This window comes from Coregonus clupeaformis, chromosome 10 (genome assembly GCF_020615455.1).
Source record: "Coregonus clupeaformis isolate EN_2021a chromosome 10, ASM2061545v1, whole genome shotgun sequence".
Classification (NCBI taxonomy): domain Eukaryota; kingdom Metazoa; phylum Chordata; class Actinopteri; order Salmoniformes; family Salmonidae; genus Coregonus; species Coregonus clupeaformis.
Window position 1 is genome coordinate 15,200,727 of NC_059201.1, and position 15,086 is coordinate 15,215,812.

At 40.8% G+C, this 15,086-nt stretch overlaps 1 protein-coding gene and 1 long non-coding RNA gene across 4 annotated transcripts in view; one reads left to right on the top strand and one right to left on the bottom strand.

Annotated features, from left to right (window-relative positions):
- The first annotated feature begins 11,104 nt into the window (after window positions 1-11,104).
- Window positions 11,105-13,542, top strand: LOC121575203. The gene is made up of 3 exons (XR_006002306.2): window positions 11,105-11,244; window positions 11,701-12,082; window positions 12,365-13,542. It is a non-coding gene; the product is annotated as an uncharacterized LOC121575203 (long non-coding RNA).
- The window catches only part of LOC121575202 (cyclic AMP-dependent transcription factor ATF-1), a 29,001-nt gene continuing 27,373 nt past the window's right edge, over window positions 13,459-15,086 (bottom strand). For all 3 annotated transcript variants that reach the window (XM_041888155.2, XM_041888157.2, XM_041888156.2), the window contains exon 8: window positions 13,459-14,375. In XM_041888155.2, the coding sequence (XP_041744089.1) occupies window positions 14,231-14,375 (145 nt within the window). In that variant the 3' untranslated portion in view covers window positions 13,459-14,230. The remainder of the gene's footprint in view (window positions 14,376-15,086) is intronic.

Sequence of the window (15,086 nt, forward strand, 5' to 3'; positions counted from 1 at the left end):
TTACAAGCATACCCATAACATGATCCCACCACCACTCAGTAATGTGTTGTATTGTTTTGCCCCAAACATAACACTTTGTATTCAGGAAAGGAAGTTAATCGCTTTGACACTTTTTTTGTTGCAGTATTACTTTAGTGCCTTGTTGCAAACAGGATGCATGTTTTGGAATATTTTTATTTTGTACAGGATTTCTTTTCACTCTGTCAATTAGGTTAGTATTGTGGAGTAACTACAATGTTATTGATCCGTCCTCAGTTTTCTCCTATCACAGCCATTAAACTGTAACTGTTTTAAAGTCACCATTGGCCTCATGGGGAAAACCCTGAGCGGTTTCCTTTCTCTCCAACATCTGAGTTAGGAAGGACACCTGTATCTTTGTAGTGACTGGGTGTATTGATACACCATCCAAAGTGTAATTAATAATTCACCATGCTCAAAGGGATATTCAATGTCTGCTTCTTTTAAAAATCAATCTACCAAGAGGTGCCCTTCTTTGTGAGGCATTGGAAAACCTCTCTGTTCTTTGTGATTGAATCTGTGTTTGAAATTCACTTTTTACAGATAATTGTATGTGTGGGGTACAGAGATGTGGTAGTCAGGTTAAATACTATTATTGCATACATAGTGAGTCCATGCAACTTATGTGACTTGTTAAACACATTTTTACTTCTGAACTTGTTTAGGCTTGTCATAACAAAGGGTTGAATACTTATTGATACAAGACATTTCAACATTACATTTTTAATTAATTTGAACAAATTTCTAACATTTCCACTTTGACATTATGGGGTATTGTGTGTAGGCCAGTAACACAATCTCAATTTAATCAATTTTAAATTCCGGCTGTAACACAACAATGTGGAAAAAGTCAAGGGGTGTGAATACTTTATAAAGGCACTGGTTAGAAGAGAATTTGCTAAAGACAGTAATCTACATACATCCTAGAATGTCAAATGGAAGTTTTGTGAGGCTGCTGAAACGGGGAACAAATCAGTTGCTTTGTAATTTAATCACGATCCGCCATAGGATATCAAGTGACGAGTTGGCTGTTGTTTGAGTGATACTTTGACTCTCAAATCCATGTATTGGTGTGAGACTGCAACTTTTATACAGAGAGCACCCTGAATTTTCACTGCCATTTGAGTTTTAAAATTATAGTAGAATTCTAAGACCGTCAAAATCAACAGTACAAAACCAATGATATTGATCTGTTTTAAGCAATCAATTTTGTGTCATTGTGATAACTATAAACGTTTATATTAACATCACTAATCTGACGTAAACAGGATGTGTAATTACCCTCAATTCGATGTGGTCAAAACTTGAGGTTGTGTAATGTAGTAACACATACTGTCCACATACAGGAAATTAGTGCAAATAATCTAATATGTAGCTTTATTGGACAATTTCACAGATAAATATGGCACAGAAACCTGAACATTTTATGTTAAACTGCAATCAAGATTGAAGAACAGTAAACTGAGGAACAGTCTTTCTCCCGTGTCTCTCTGGAGCACAATCTCCATCTTTTTGCCTACTCACACCAGTGATAATTCCCTGGGGTTCTCAACCTCTTCAACACACCACCACCATATGGGAGGGATTCAATCCTATCAGATTTTGAAACCAGTCCTATTGGACTCCTATGGGATTCTATCCTATATGATTCCAATACAAGAATCCAATAGAAAAACCCAATCAGATTTTGGAACCAGTCCTATAGGATAGGTCCTAATAGGATTGATTCTATCCTATAGGATACAATTATATAGGATAGGTTCCAAAATCAGATAGGCTTTTCTATTGGATTCTAATAGTTTTTTTTATTGGAATCCTATAGGATTTTTTGACTAGGGGTCCTACTTGGCCGAAGGACAAGTTGCTAAAAAAGTGAATGTCAAGCCCTGTAGAAAACCCGGTTCAGGTGGCTTTCCAACAGACACTGGGAGACATTCACCTTTCAACAGGACAATAACCAAAACACAAGGCCAAATATACACTGGAGTTGCTTACCAAGACGACATTGAATGTTCCTGGGTGGCCTAGTTACAGTTTTGACTTAAATCGGCTTGAAAATCTATGGCAAGACTTGAAAATGGCTGTCTAGCAATGATCAACAACCAACTTGACAGAGCTTGAAGAATTTTGAAAACAATCATGTACAAATATTGTACAATCTAGGTGTGCAAAGCTCTTAGAGACTTACACAGAAAGACTCACAGGAGTAATCGCTGCCATGTTAGATATATTTCTGAATTTCATTTTCAATAAATTAGCAACGATTTCTAAAGAATAAATGTCACTTTGTCATTATGGGGTATTGTGTGGGGGAAAAATATTGAATCCATTTTTAATTCAGTCTGTAACACAACAAAATGTGGAATAAAGATCCAGTTTAGACACATTGAGGCCCCACGGGTCACTTTCATGATCAAACCACACATCAGGGCATAGCATTAACTTTTTAGCCCACCAGCTACTGTGGCAGGTAGATTAAAATTACACCAACAAAACACAAAAAAACTGAGTATGCTTTGTAATGTTTCTAAAACAATAAGTGTATAAAACAATAAGTGTATTACTAGTAAGAAGTAACTAATATGGTAAATTGAATAACTTAATGTTTTATGACTTGTGTCTTTTAACCAAAATATCACTGCCGAGACAAAACATTTCACCTGCCCCTTTAAGGGCGGGAGGTTACCGTGGTAGTGCGACTCGAGTCATGTTTGTGCCTGTGAGATTGATTGTAACTAGTAGAAGCGTTGTCTTCTCTTCCTTAGCAGTCGAAACTCAAATATAGAAAATCAACTTAGCTTGTGAACAAAACAATGTAAATAGCCAAGAAACAAGGACAAAGTCTCAATTCAGTAGACTTTCGTTTCAAGTAAATTAGACCAACTGTATTAATTTGACCCCCAATTATGTATTTTTTGTATACATTTTTTGTCGTTGTTCTGAACTCATTGCCCGCAAGTCATCATAAAATTCTCATCTATGCTTTTACAATCGAAAGTTGTGCCGCGCGTCTTGATTGTTGGTCAATGTCAATGGCCAGTCATCAGCGTTGGCGCGCAAAGGCTGGTGCGCATATCCAGATTAGTGGCCAGAAATAATTTGTTTAATTTCCTCCTGTTTTGCCTGCCAAAAACAGATTAGGCCTTCGTTTATCATCCATCATTTATTTATTTTTTTGAGCACATGCCCCCCAAAAGGTCTATGCATGGCCCTGAATCTTCCCATCAAGCTTCTAAAATGGAAAATAAGGAACAATTGTGCATTTTGTGATAAATCTATCTCTGTGCAAATTTGGTGTTTATGTAAAATCATTACATTTTAGAAGAGCAATTAGGGTTAAGTGCGTTCCTCAAGGGCACATCAACAGATTTTCAGTTACTGGCCCATCACTCTTAACCATAGGCTACCTGCACACCTGAAAAGATTCAGATATAAAGCCATTCTAGATTTGGACCCTGGCGGGAGCATGGCAGTCATTTTTCAAAATGTCCACCAACGGTTGGCCTACCATTATTTTACAATTCAGAAGAGCAGTACAATTTGGAACAGGTTTATGGACCCTGAGAAGATGTAGACATAGAGCCACCCCAGATTTGGCACCTGGGGGCCGTATCAGCCATTTTACTAAAAGGCTGCAGACTGTACCACTATTTAAAAAACCTTTTAATCTACAAAAAGTAATCGCATTTTAAAAGTCATATTTTTTAATTTTTAATTTTATTTCACCTTTATTTAACCGGGTAAGCCAGTTGAGAACAAGTTCTCATTTACAACTGCGACCTGGCCAAGATAAAGCAAAGCAGTGCGATTAAAAACAACAACAGAGTTACATATGGGGTAAAACAAAACAAAGTCAAAAATACAACAGAAAATATAAAATATATATACAGTGTGTGCAAATGTAGCAAGTTATGGAGGTAAGGCAATAAATAAGCCATAGTGCAAAATAATTACAATTAGTATTAACACTGGAATGATAGATGTGCAAGAGATGATGTGCAAATAGAGATACTGGGGTGCAAATGAGCAAAATAAATAACAATATGGGGATGAGGTAGTTGGGTGGGCTAATTTCAGATGGGCTGTGTACAGGTGCAGTGATCGGTAAGGTGCTCTGACAACTGATGCTTAAAGTTAGTGAGGGAGAGAAGAGTCTCCAGCTTCAGAGATTTTTGCAGTTCATTCCAGTCATTGGCAGCAGAGAACTGGAAGGAATGGCGGCCAAAGGAGGTGTTGGCTTTGGGGATGACCAGTGAGATATACCTGCTGGAGCGCATAATACGTGTGGGTGTTGCTATGGTGACCAATGAGCTAAGATAAGGCGGGGATTTGCCTAGCAGTGATTTATAGATGGCCTGGAGCCAGTGGGTTTGGCGACGAATATGTAGTGAGGACCAGCCAACAAGAGCGTACAGGACACAGTGGTGGGTAGTATATGGGGCTTTGGTGACAAAACGGATGGCACTGTGATAGACTACATCCAATTTGCTGAGTAGAGGGTTGGAGGCTATTTTGTAAATGACATCGCCGAAGTCAAGGATCGGTAGGATAGTCAGTTTTACCAGGGCATGTTTGGCAGCATGAGTGAAGGAGGCTTTGTTGCAAAATAGGAAGCCGATTCTGGATGTAACTTTGGATTGGAGATGCTTAATGTGAGTCTGGAAGGAGAGTTTACAGTCTACAGACACCTAGGTATTTGTAGTTGTCCACATACTCTAGGTCAGACCCATCGAGAGTAGTGATTCTAGTCCGGTGGGCGGGTGCCAGCAGCGTTCGATTGAAGAGCATGCATTTAGTTTTACTTGTGTTTAAGAGCAGTTGGAGGCTACGGAAGGAGTGTTGTATGGCATTGAAGCTCGTTTGGAGGTTTGTTAACACAGTTTCCAATGAAGGGCCAGATGTATACAAAATGGTGTCGTCTGCGTAGAGGTGGATCTGAGAATCACCAGCAGCAAGAGCGACATCATTGATTTACACAGAGAAAAGAGTCGGCCCAAGAATTGAACCCTGCGGCACCCCCATAGAGACTGCCATAGGTCCAGACAACAGGCCCTCAGATTTGACACATTGAACTCTATCTGAGAAGTAGCTGGTGAACCAGGCGAGGCAGTCATTTGAGAAACCAAGGCTATTTAGTCTGCCAATAAGAATGCGGTGGTTGACAGAGTCGAAAGCCTTGGCCAGGTCGATGAAGACGGCTGCACAGTACTGTCTATTATCGATTGCGGTTATAATATTGTTTAGGACCTTGAGCGTGGCTGAGGTGCACCCATGACCAGCTTTGAAAACCAGATTGCATAGCGGAGAAGGTACGGTGTGATTCGATATGGGCAAGTTGCAGCGGAGGGTGCAGAGCTGGTGACCGGGGTAGTGGTAGCCAGGTGGAAAGCATGGCCAGCCGTAGCAAAATGCTTGTTGAAATTCTCGATTATTGTAGATTTATCGGTGGTGATAGTGTTTCCTAGCCTCAGTGCAGTGGGCAGCTGGGGGGAGGTGCTCTTATTCTCCATGGACTTTACAGTGTCCCAAAACGTTTTGGAGTTAGTGCTACAGGATGCAAATTTCTGTTTATAAAAGCTAGCCTTTGCTTTCCTAACTGCTTGTGTATATTGGTTCCCAACTTCCCTGAAAAGTTGCATATCGCGGGGACTATTCGATGCTAATGCAGTACGCCACAGGATGTTTTTGTGCTGGTCAAGGGCAGTCAAGTCTGAGGAGAACCAGGGGCTATATCTGTTCTTAGTTCTGAATTTTTTGAATGGGGCATGCTTATTTAAGATTGAGAGGAAAGCACTTTTAAAGAACAACCAGGCATCCTCTACTGGCGGAATGAGATCGATATCCATCCAGGATACCTGGGCCAGGTCAATTAGGAAGGCCTGCTCGCTAAAGTGTTTTAGGGAGCGTTTGACAGTGATGAGGGGTGGTCATTTGACCGCTGACCCGTTACGGACGCAGGCAATAAGGCAGTGATCACTGAGATCCTGGTTGAAGACAGCGGAGGTGTATTTAGAGGGTAAGTTAGTCAGGATGATATCTATAAGGGTGCCCATGTTTACGGATTTAGGGTTGTACCTGGTAGGTTCCTTGATAATTTGTGTGAGATTGAGGGCATCTAGTTTGGATTGTAGGATGGCCGGGGTGTTAAGCATATCCCAGTTTAAGTCACCAAGCAGTACGAACTCTGAGGATAGATGGGGGGCAATCAATTCACATATGGTGTCCAGGGCACAGCTGGGAGCTGAGGAGGGTCTGTAGCAAGCGGCAACAGTGAGAGACTTATTTCTGGAAAGGTGGATTTTTAGGAGTAGGAGCTCAAACTAGTAGGAAGGGAAGCGCTACTAAGGTACACAATAGTAAATGTTGGTAGACAGAAGGTGCTCTTTGGTCAAAGGGGTGAATTGGTCATCAAAAAGAAAGGAGGACCAAGGCACTCTTCATATAATTAATTAAAATGCCTTTATTAGTATGGCATGTTCAATAGAAACAATATATATTTTTTAATCCGAAGCGTTTCGGCTGCATGGCCTTCCTCAGGGAGTACAAATAAATAATACAATGTCCTCTTTTGAACAGCTTTTCCAATTAGCCCTAATTTGAAGAGGGAGTGGTTACAAAGTTGATTGGACACACCTAGTAAGCAATACTATACACATTAAAAAGTGAAATACTGTAACTATGTTATCATACAAATACAACTCCAACTTAGAAGTATCAGAACACTTAGAAAGGTAGTTCTAACCTTTAAATATGACTGGGAAAAGTGTCAAAAATAAGAAAGCAATATATTCCATAGTACACTAGAAACCAGCAAAACATGAACAACAACAGTCTAAACATAGCTGAGGGCAATTGAGCACAATGTCCACTAGATGACAGCAAATAGACCTATCACAACCCTACAGGAAGGGTGAGAAATCCATATCTTCATTTAAACCAGGGTATTTAGTGGCCTGTAGTTTGTAAATCCAAAAACGTTCCCTTTGGTTTAACTGTTTCAGACGGTCCCCTTTTCTAATAGAGGCCGGAATATGATCAATACCCATAGCTTGTAGGGAGGCAGGGTTACCATGGTGTAAGGACTTGTAGTGCCTTGCCATGGGGTAGTCTTCATTGCCTACCCGTATGGCGTACTTGTGTTCCGCTAAGTGGTCTTGAAGGCGTCTCTTTGTCCGTCCAATGTAGAACACCTTGCACTGTGGACATTCCAATCTATAGATGACATGAGTGGTTTTGCAGTTAATTAAATGCTTGACGTAATACTCCATTTTGGAAGCTGTGTCAACAAAATACTTTTTCTGTGCAATATTTCAGCAATGGTTGCACTGGTTACATTTAAAAGAGCCCTTGGGTTTGTGGTCAAGCCAAGTTTTTTGAGAGTCACCCGGAAGATAACTGTGGACTAATTTGTCATTTAGGGTAGGACATCTCTTAAAGCTTTATGACTGGTGGCTCAGGAAAGACTTGGCATAGTAGCATCTCACTTTGGAAGATTCCCCAATTATTTTTAATGATTATTTTAATGTTCTCTGCTTCAGTGCTGTATTTTGTAACAAAATACACTCTCTCTGATGTATCACGAGGCACTCCCCTTCGCAACAAGTTCTCTCTGTCAAGTAATCCAGCTCTTATACCTGCATCTTTCAGGACCTGAACGCTGTAACCCCGATTCAAGAAGAGATTCTCCAATTCAGCAGATTTGACACTGTAGTCTGTTTCCTGATCGCAAATTCTACGGACTCTTTGGAATTGGCCATATGGAATATTCTCTTTTAGCCTTTTGGGGTTAAAGCTGTCTGCCCTCAGAATGGTATTCCCATCTGTAGGCCTCCTAAAGATTGATGTGTGCAAACAACCTTTGTCATTTTTACTAATGTCGAGGTCCAAAAAAGTAATGTTATCCTTGCTGTACTCCATAGTTAGTTTGATGTTAGGACACTTTTCCCAGTCATGTTTAAGGTTAGAACTACCTTTCTAAGTGTTCTGATACTTCTTAGTTGGAGTTGTATTTGTATGATAACATAGTTACAGTATTTCACTTTTTAATGTGTATAGTATTGCTTACTAGGTGTGTCCAATCAGCTCTTCAAATTAGGGCTAATTGGAAAAGCTGTTCAAAAGAGGACATTGTATTATTTCTTTGTACTCCCTGACGAAGGCCATGCAGCCGAAACACGTCGGATTTTTTAAAAAATCTTGTTTCTATTGAACATGCCATACTAATAAAGGCATTTTAATTAATTAAATGAAGAGTGCCTTGGTCCTCCTTTCTTTTTAGAAGCTCAAACTGTTTGGGCACAGACCTGGATAGTATGGTAGAGGTCTGCAGGCTATCTCTACAGTAGATTGCAACTCCACCCCCTTTGGCAGTTCTATCTAGACGGAAAATGTTGTAGTTGGGGAAGGACATTTCTGAATTTTTGGTGGCCTTCCTAAGCCAGGATTCAGACACTGCTAGAACATCAGGGTTGGCGGAGTGTGCTAACGCAGTGAATAACTCAAACTTAGGGAGGAGGCTTCTGATGTTAACATGAAAAAAACCAATGCTTTTACGGTTATATATATTTCTTGCCTATACTTCTGGCCCTGGATCTCCTGAAAACCAAAAGGTTTGACAGTAACACACAGGATATTACAATGACAACAGTGGGAAACACAGCTGTCATTTAGGCCAGATTTTAGAAAAACATTTATAGGAGAAGTGTAGCAGATGTGAGTTATAATGCTCTAGTGATGAAGTAGCCCTGACTGCGACTTAAAACCACCCTTGGCCAAGGACTAAATATTTTTGGGTCTAATGGTTAAGACATTTGGTTCCGGAGCGGGAGACTGGGGTTCATATCCTACCAGTAACATGAGCGTGTAAACAAATGGCTACTAAAGCTACCTTGCAATGCCCAAATCAGGAGCAAACTCAGACTAAATACAACTATAACTGGGAAGATATCGCAGCCATTAGGTTGGAATAGTTCACAAAGGCTGTGGATAATTCTCTCAAGCTGTGTTTCAGTCAGAACTGTGCCTAGCACACAATCTTTTACTTTCAACATGTTTCATGAACAAAGGTATGACACACTAGTTTTTATAATTTCAGCTGAATATGTTCTGCAAATGGAACAAATTAAAGGCCATGTCACAGTTTAGTATATAACCAACTCAATGGCCTTGTGGTTAGTGTTTGACCTGAGATTGGAAGGTTGGTAGTTCGATTCCCAGCCGAGTCATACCAAAGACAGTAAAAATGGGACCTCATACACCACAGCATTAAGGAGATAGATTGGGGGCAAGGCCCTGCGACAGACTAGCATCCACTTGTAGAATCAAGGTTGTAGAATTAAGCTGTCCACTACAGGAGTTAAGCTCCTATGAGCCGTTCCATCACACTTGTGCAAGGCTACTTGTTTAGACTGTTGATCTGAGGCAGTATCAGGTAACGGTGTACTTCCTGCACTCTAAGGGACCTCCAACATCATAATTCAAAATAATAATAATTGGGTCAGTGCAAACACAGCAAAAGACAATATACAGTGCATTCGGAAAATATTCAGACCCCTTGACTTTTTCCATATTTTGTGACGTTACAGCCTTTATTCTAAAATGTATTAAATAATATTTTTACCTCATCAATCTACACACAATACCCCATAATGACAAAGCGAATACAGGTTTAGACATTATTGCAAATGTATTAAAAATAAAAAACAGATACCTTATTTACAAAAGTATTCAGACCCTTGAAATTTAGCTCAGGTGCATCCTGTTTCCATTGATCATCCTTGAGATATTTCTACAACTTGATTGGAGTCCACCTGTGGTAAATTCAATTGATTGGACATGATTTGGAAAGGCACACACCTGTCTAGAAAAAGTCCCACAGTTGACAGTGCATGTCAGAGCAAACACTAAGCCATGAGGTCGAAGGAGTTGTCCGTAGAGCTCCAAGACAGGATTGTGTCGAGAAACAGATCTGGGGAAGGGTACCAAAACATTTCGGCAGCATTGAAGGTCCCCAATAACACATTGGCCTCCATCATTCTTAAATGCAAGACGTTTGGAACAACCAAAACTTCCTAGAACTGTCCGCCCGGCAAACTGAGCAATCAGGGGAGAAGGGCCTTGGTCAGGGAGGTGACCAAGAACCCGATGGTCACTCTGACAGAGCTCCAGAGTTCCTCTGTGGAGATGGGAGAACCTTCCAGAAGGACAACCATCTCTGCAGCACTCCACCAATCAGGCCTTTATGGTAGAGTGGCCAGACGGAAGCCACTCCTCAGTAAATGGCACATGACAGCCCACTTGCAGTTTGCCAAAAGACACCTACAGGACTCTCAGACCATAAGAAACAAGATTCTCTGGTCTGATGAAACCAAGATTGAACACTTTGGCCTGAACGCCAAGCATCACGTCTAGAGGAAACCTGGCACCATCCCTACGGTGAAGCAAGGTGGTGGCAGCATTATGCTGTGGGGATGTTTTTCAGCGGCAGGGACTGGGAGACTAGTCAGGATCGAGGGAAAGATGAACGTAGCAAAGTAAAGAGATCCTTGATGAAAACCTGCTCCAGAGCGCTCAGGACCTCACACTGGGGCGAAGGTTCACCTTACAGCAGGACAACAACCCTAAGCACACAGCCAAGACAACGCAGGAGTGGCTTCGGGACAAGTCTCTGAATGTCCTTGAGTGGCACAGCCAGAGGCCAGACTTGAAGCCGATTGAACATCTCTGGAAAGACCGGAAAATAGCTGTGCAGCGACGCTCCCAATCCAACCTGACAGAGCTTGAGAGGATCTGCAGAGAAGAATGGGAGAAACTCCCCAAATACAGGTGTGCCATGTTTGTAGCATAATACCTAAGAAGACTCGAGGCTGTAATCGCTGCCAAAGGTGCTTTAACAAAGGACTGAGTGAAGGGTCTGAATACTTATGTAAATGTGATATTTCAGTTTCTTATACATTTGCAAAAATGTCAAAAATTCTGTTTTTTCTTTGTCGTTATGGGGTATTGTGTGTAGATGAGGGGGGACGACGATTTAATCAATTTTAGAATAAGACTTTAACGTAACAAAGTGGAAAACGTCAAGGGGTCTGAATACTTTCCAAATGCACTGTAGTTTGACTATATGAAACAGTGACTGATTTACTTTTTTCTATTCTTCTTTAAGGCACTGCATCATATACCAGCAGAACCAACACCAGAGACAGACACCAGACTGTTGTGGCATCATTTGTAAGTTTTCTTATTAGCTGCAGAGCATGTGTAAGACTCAAATGGAACTGTTTTGAACACAGACAACACTGGAGGGCAAAGCCATTGTGTTCAGCCTCAATGGAGGTCTATGCATGACATTTTAGTCATTTACAGGCGCAATTCGGGTTAAGTGCCTTGCTCAAGGTCAACAGATTTTTCACCTAGTCGGCTTGGGTATTCGAACCAGCAACTTTTCAGTTACAGGCCCAACGCTCTTAACTGCTAGGCTACCTGCCCCCCAAGCATCTCAATCCAGCAAACACAGTCCATGGTCCGGGTGTTGATTTCACACCTCATCAAGAGGTTTGGAGAAACGTATTATATAGTAGTTACATCATTATGGTCCTCATGACGGGAATTGTGACTTTGTGATTATTTTGTAAAGATTGTACCTTTTGTTTGTTGTCTTTTCTGTTTATCCCTCTTTTCTTTCAGCCCAACATCTGAGACAGACTTGCCTCAAGGATTCAGAGGGTAATGGCTGTAAGTTAGGTTTTAATTTTGAAACTCACTGCATTATCTGACATGCATGAGCTCTGCTATTTCCACCAAAATGGAGCCCTTGAAGGTGTAATACTTTTTGGTTGGTTTTACCAACATTTTACCAAGCCATATTGACCACAAAGGGTCTTTAAAAAAATAAGACTTATCTTCAAGGATGTTTGGTACACCCAAAGATGACGCCACAGTCCTTCTACTGGCTTCTTTGAGGAACGCCTCAGGAACCTGAGAAAGCGGCGTCGGAGACCAGGATGGCTCAACTCTACAGCTGCAGCCGCCGAAGATGACAGACCAAGCAGGAGTCCTGTCTTGCCTGGTAAATGTTTCAGTATATGGAGTGTGTGTATACACACACACACACACACACACACACAAGATATTAGTACAGACCAGATCGTCTGTATTAATTATGTTATTTGTTGTTACTGAGCGGTTTAATTGATTCAAATAGACGTGTAATGATATTAGGCCACAGATGGTCTACAGTTTCACACATCAGCTACAACTTTGTTGATATACACAACTCACTATATTTAGGGAAAGAGGGATTTCCCAAGTGAAATGTTACTTGACATTAAATACTTTTTGCCCATAACAGAGTCATATGTCCCATAAAGAAGACAGCCATCCAGAGGGCTTAGTGGATACGTGAAAACGGGTCCAAGACCATGGAGGAAATTCCAATCACAGTTGCTGGGTCATAGTAAGCACCCCAGCAACAGGGTTAAAGTCAAATCTGTTTCCATACATGATTTAAAGTCTACTCATCAGGGTTTGGGTCAATTCCATTTAAATTCCAGTCAATTCAGAAAGTAAACCAAATTATAAATTGTCCTCATTGAAAAGCATTGACGATAATTTGAATTTTAGTGTGCTTCCTGAATTGTCTGGAATTGAAATTGACCCCAACCCTGATACTCATACTTGTCAGTAGGCAGAATTCAATGTATGATTTAATTATAAGCATATTCTCTAATAGACAGGTCGGAACCAACATGGCTGAATATCTCTAGCGGGCGGCAAAGAGACCCGACCCATCTGGAGGTGCAATTGTAGAGGGACCTCGGACTGGTGCTAAAGTATGCACCGGACAGACTGGGGAGTGGATGACGGCCACGAAAATGAGTTGTTTTGTGTTCATTTTGTAATTATATCTTCTCCCCCCCCCAGTTAATAAATACATGTTATTTGACATAAACTGTTTTTCTTTACTGTGATTTTTTAAATGTTGGTACAAAATAAATGTTCAACAGTTGTGAATGGACCCTAGGATAATTTTGTTATTTTAAATTAGGCAATTTCAACTTTGTAGATCATCTCACCATTGTCATAGTAGATGGATATTGTGATAGTGGTTTAAGGTACTATACATATGGATTGATTTGCAGTGAACATTGTTGCTGTGAGATGCATGAGCACAGTATTACATGAGTAATATTGGGAGGTCATAAACTGGTCATAATTTGGTTGGATATGAGTGGAGGACGTCAGCAATAAGATGTCTTATTCAGGTCGGATTCTAGTTGCATATGAAAGTTTAGACATCTCCTAAAATATGTAATATTGACTTTAAAAAAATATGTCTAAAAACCTTTCATAATCAATCAAAATCTGACCGTCAAATGAGCATTGAGCCCCCCAAAAATGTCAAATATGTAAAAAAAAAAAAAAAAACCCAGTAAGCAATGTATGTAAAGACTGGAAAAATATGTATTTAAATTTACTTACAGAATGAGTGACATTGCTTTCCCTCTTTTTGTTTGATTCGCTCACACCCCCTCCAGAAATAGAAAATAAATATTACCCTGCAATTGTGTGTTCTCCCTGATAGATTGTCTTAGTAACAGCAAAGTCCGCCTTACACAATGTTGTCTTATCTAATACCCCTTACATCCCTCTGGACAGGGGTAAGGAATGGGACTTGTAACATTTCCTCATGGGGGAAAGAAGGGGGGGTGGGGGTGGAAATAGCTGGTTCACATAAAAGATACATGAAATCACATCATGAAGTCATCATACAATCAATTCAGCTGCAAATGGTTAGATGTTAAAAACAGCAAATTGATCCTACTGCTACACACACAAAAAGGAAAATAAGGAGCCGATTCTGGAAAAGAGGGACACAATTGGAAATTGAATGTCAATGATAAAGCTCCCGTGTGCTCACAAAATATACACAAATACAAATTTAAGCGTTAGTAATCCATTTGTTAGCTCAATAAAAAGACAATGAAAAACAGCCAACCTCTTTCACACCCTTTCATTGTCTTTTAAAATGGGACAGTTCCCATAGCCACCACTCGCGACATGTTTGTTAAAAGAGAGTATAAAATAAAAACTGAGGAGGATTTCAGGTCTGAAATGAAAGGTGTTCCCGGTTAACCTCGCATTGTCCATGTGGCAGAGCTGAGCCGCTCGCTGCCGTTAAAAGTCCTGTACGCTGGCTGGCTTCTCTTCCTCCTGGTTATCCTGTTTTGACACAGTACAGGTCCTTTAACGTCTTGAGTTCCTCAATGAGAGTCTTGTTCTGGTTCTCCAGCACCGCCACGCGGTTCTCCAGACATTTGACGTATTGCTTCTTTTTCCGGCGACACTCACGGGCCGCTTCCCTGCCAGGGAGAAACACAGAAAACTGCTTTAGAGGATTACATTTAAAGAGCGACTGAACTCATCGATTCTCCATGTGTTTTTCTGTTGCTCATTAAAAAAAACTAGATTTCAGTCTTAGTGGTGTGGTTCGATGTGGGTGTGTTATGTTCGCTATATCATATCCTTGCAGTAATGTTGTTTGTTCCTATTCGGTCACAATCCCAAACAGGCCACCACACCGGATGGCTTAACAACCGCGTGACACAGCATGGCAACGTGTACGAGATTGATCAGGGAATTCCATGCTTTGAGCATCCTGCTTTCTAGATGTTGCCATCTTTGATAAAAGTTGAATTTGTGATGCTAACGTTAGCTCACAAGAATGTGAATGTTTTAGTTGGAAAAAACCCAAGCCTTATATAAAAGAACAACTCTCGTTGTTTCAACATAACATTTGCGACAATGTCTGAGGCACTGTGTGCTAATGGTTACTTTGGTTGTCTGTAAATAAGTGGGCGGGTTGTAGATTGAGTCTGGTGACTATCCAATTGTGCTGTAGTAGATCTGGTACGTCTGCACTACAGCACACCAGGCAGCTGTGATCCAGATGATTTGATTACTGCCAGCCGTCATTACTGTGCCAGGCAGCGGTACTGTGTGGGCAGGATTGAAATCAAAACCCAACCCTCATGTAAGTTGTGACATCTTCAGTTACACAAATCTCACAAAAC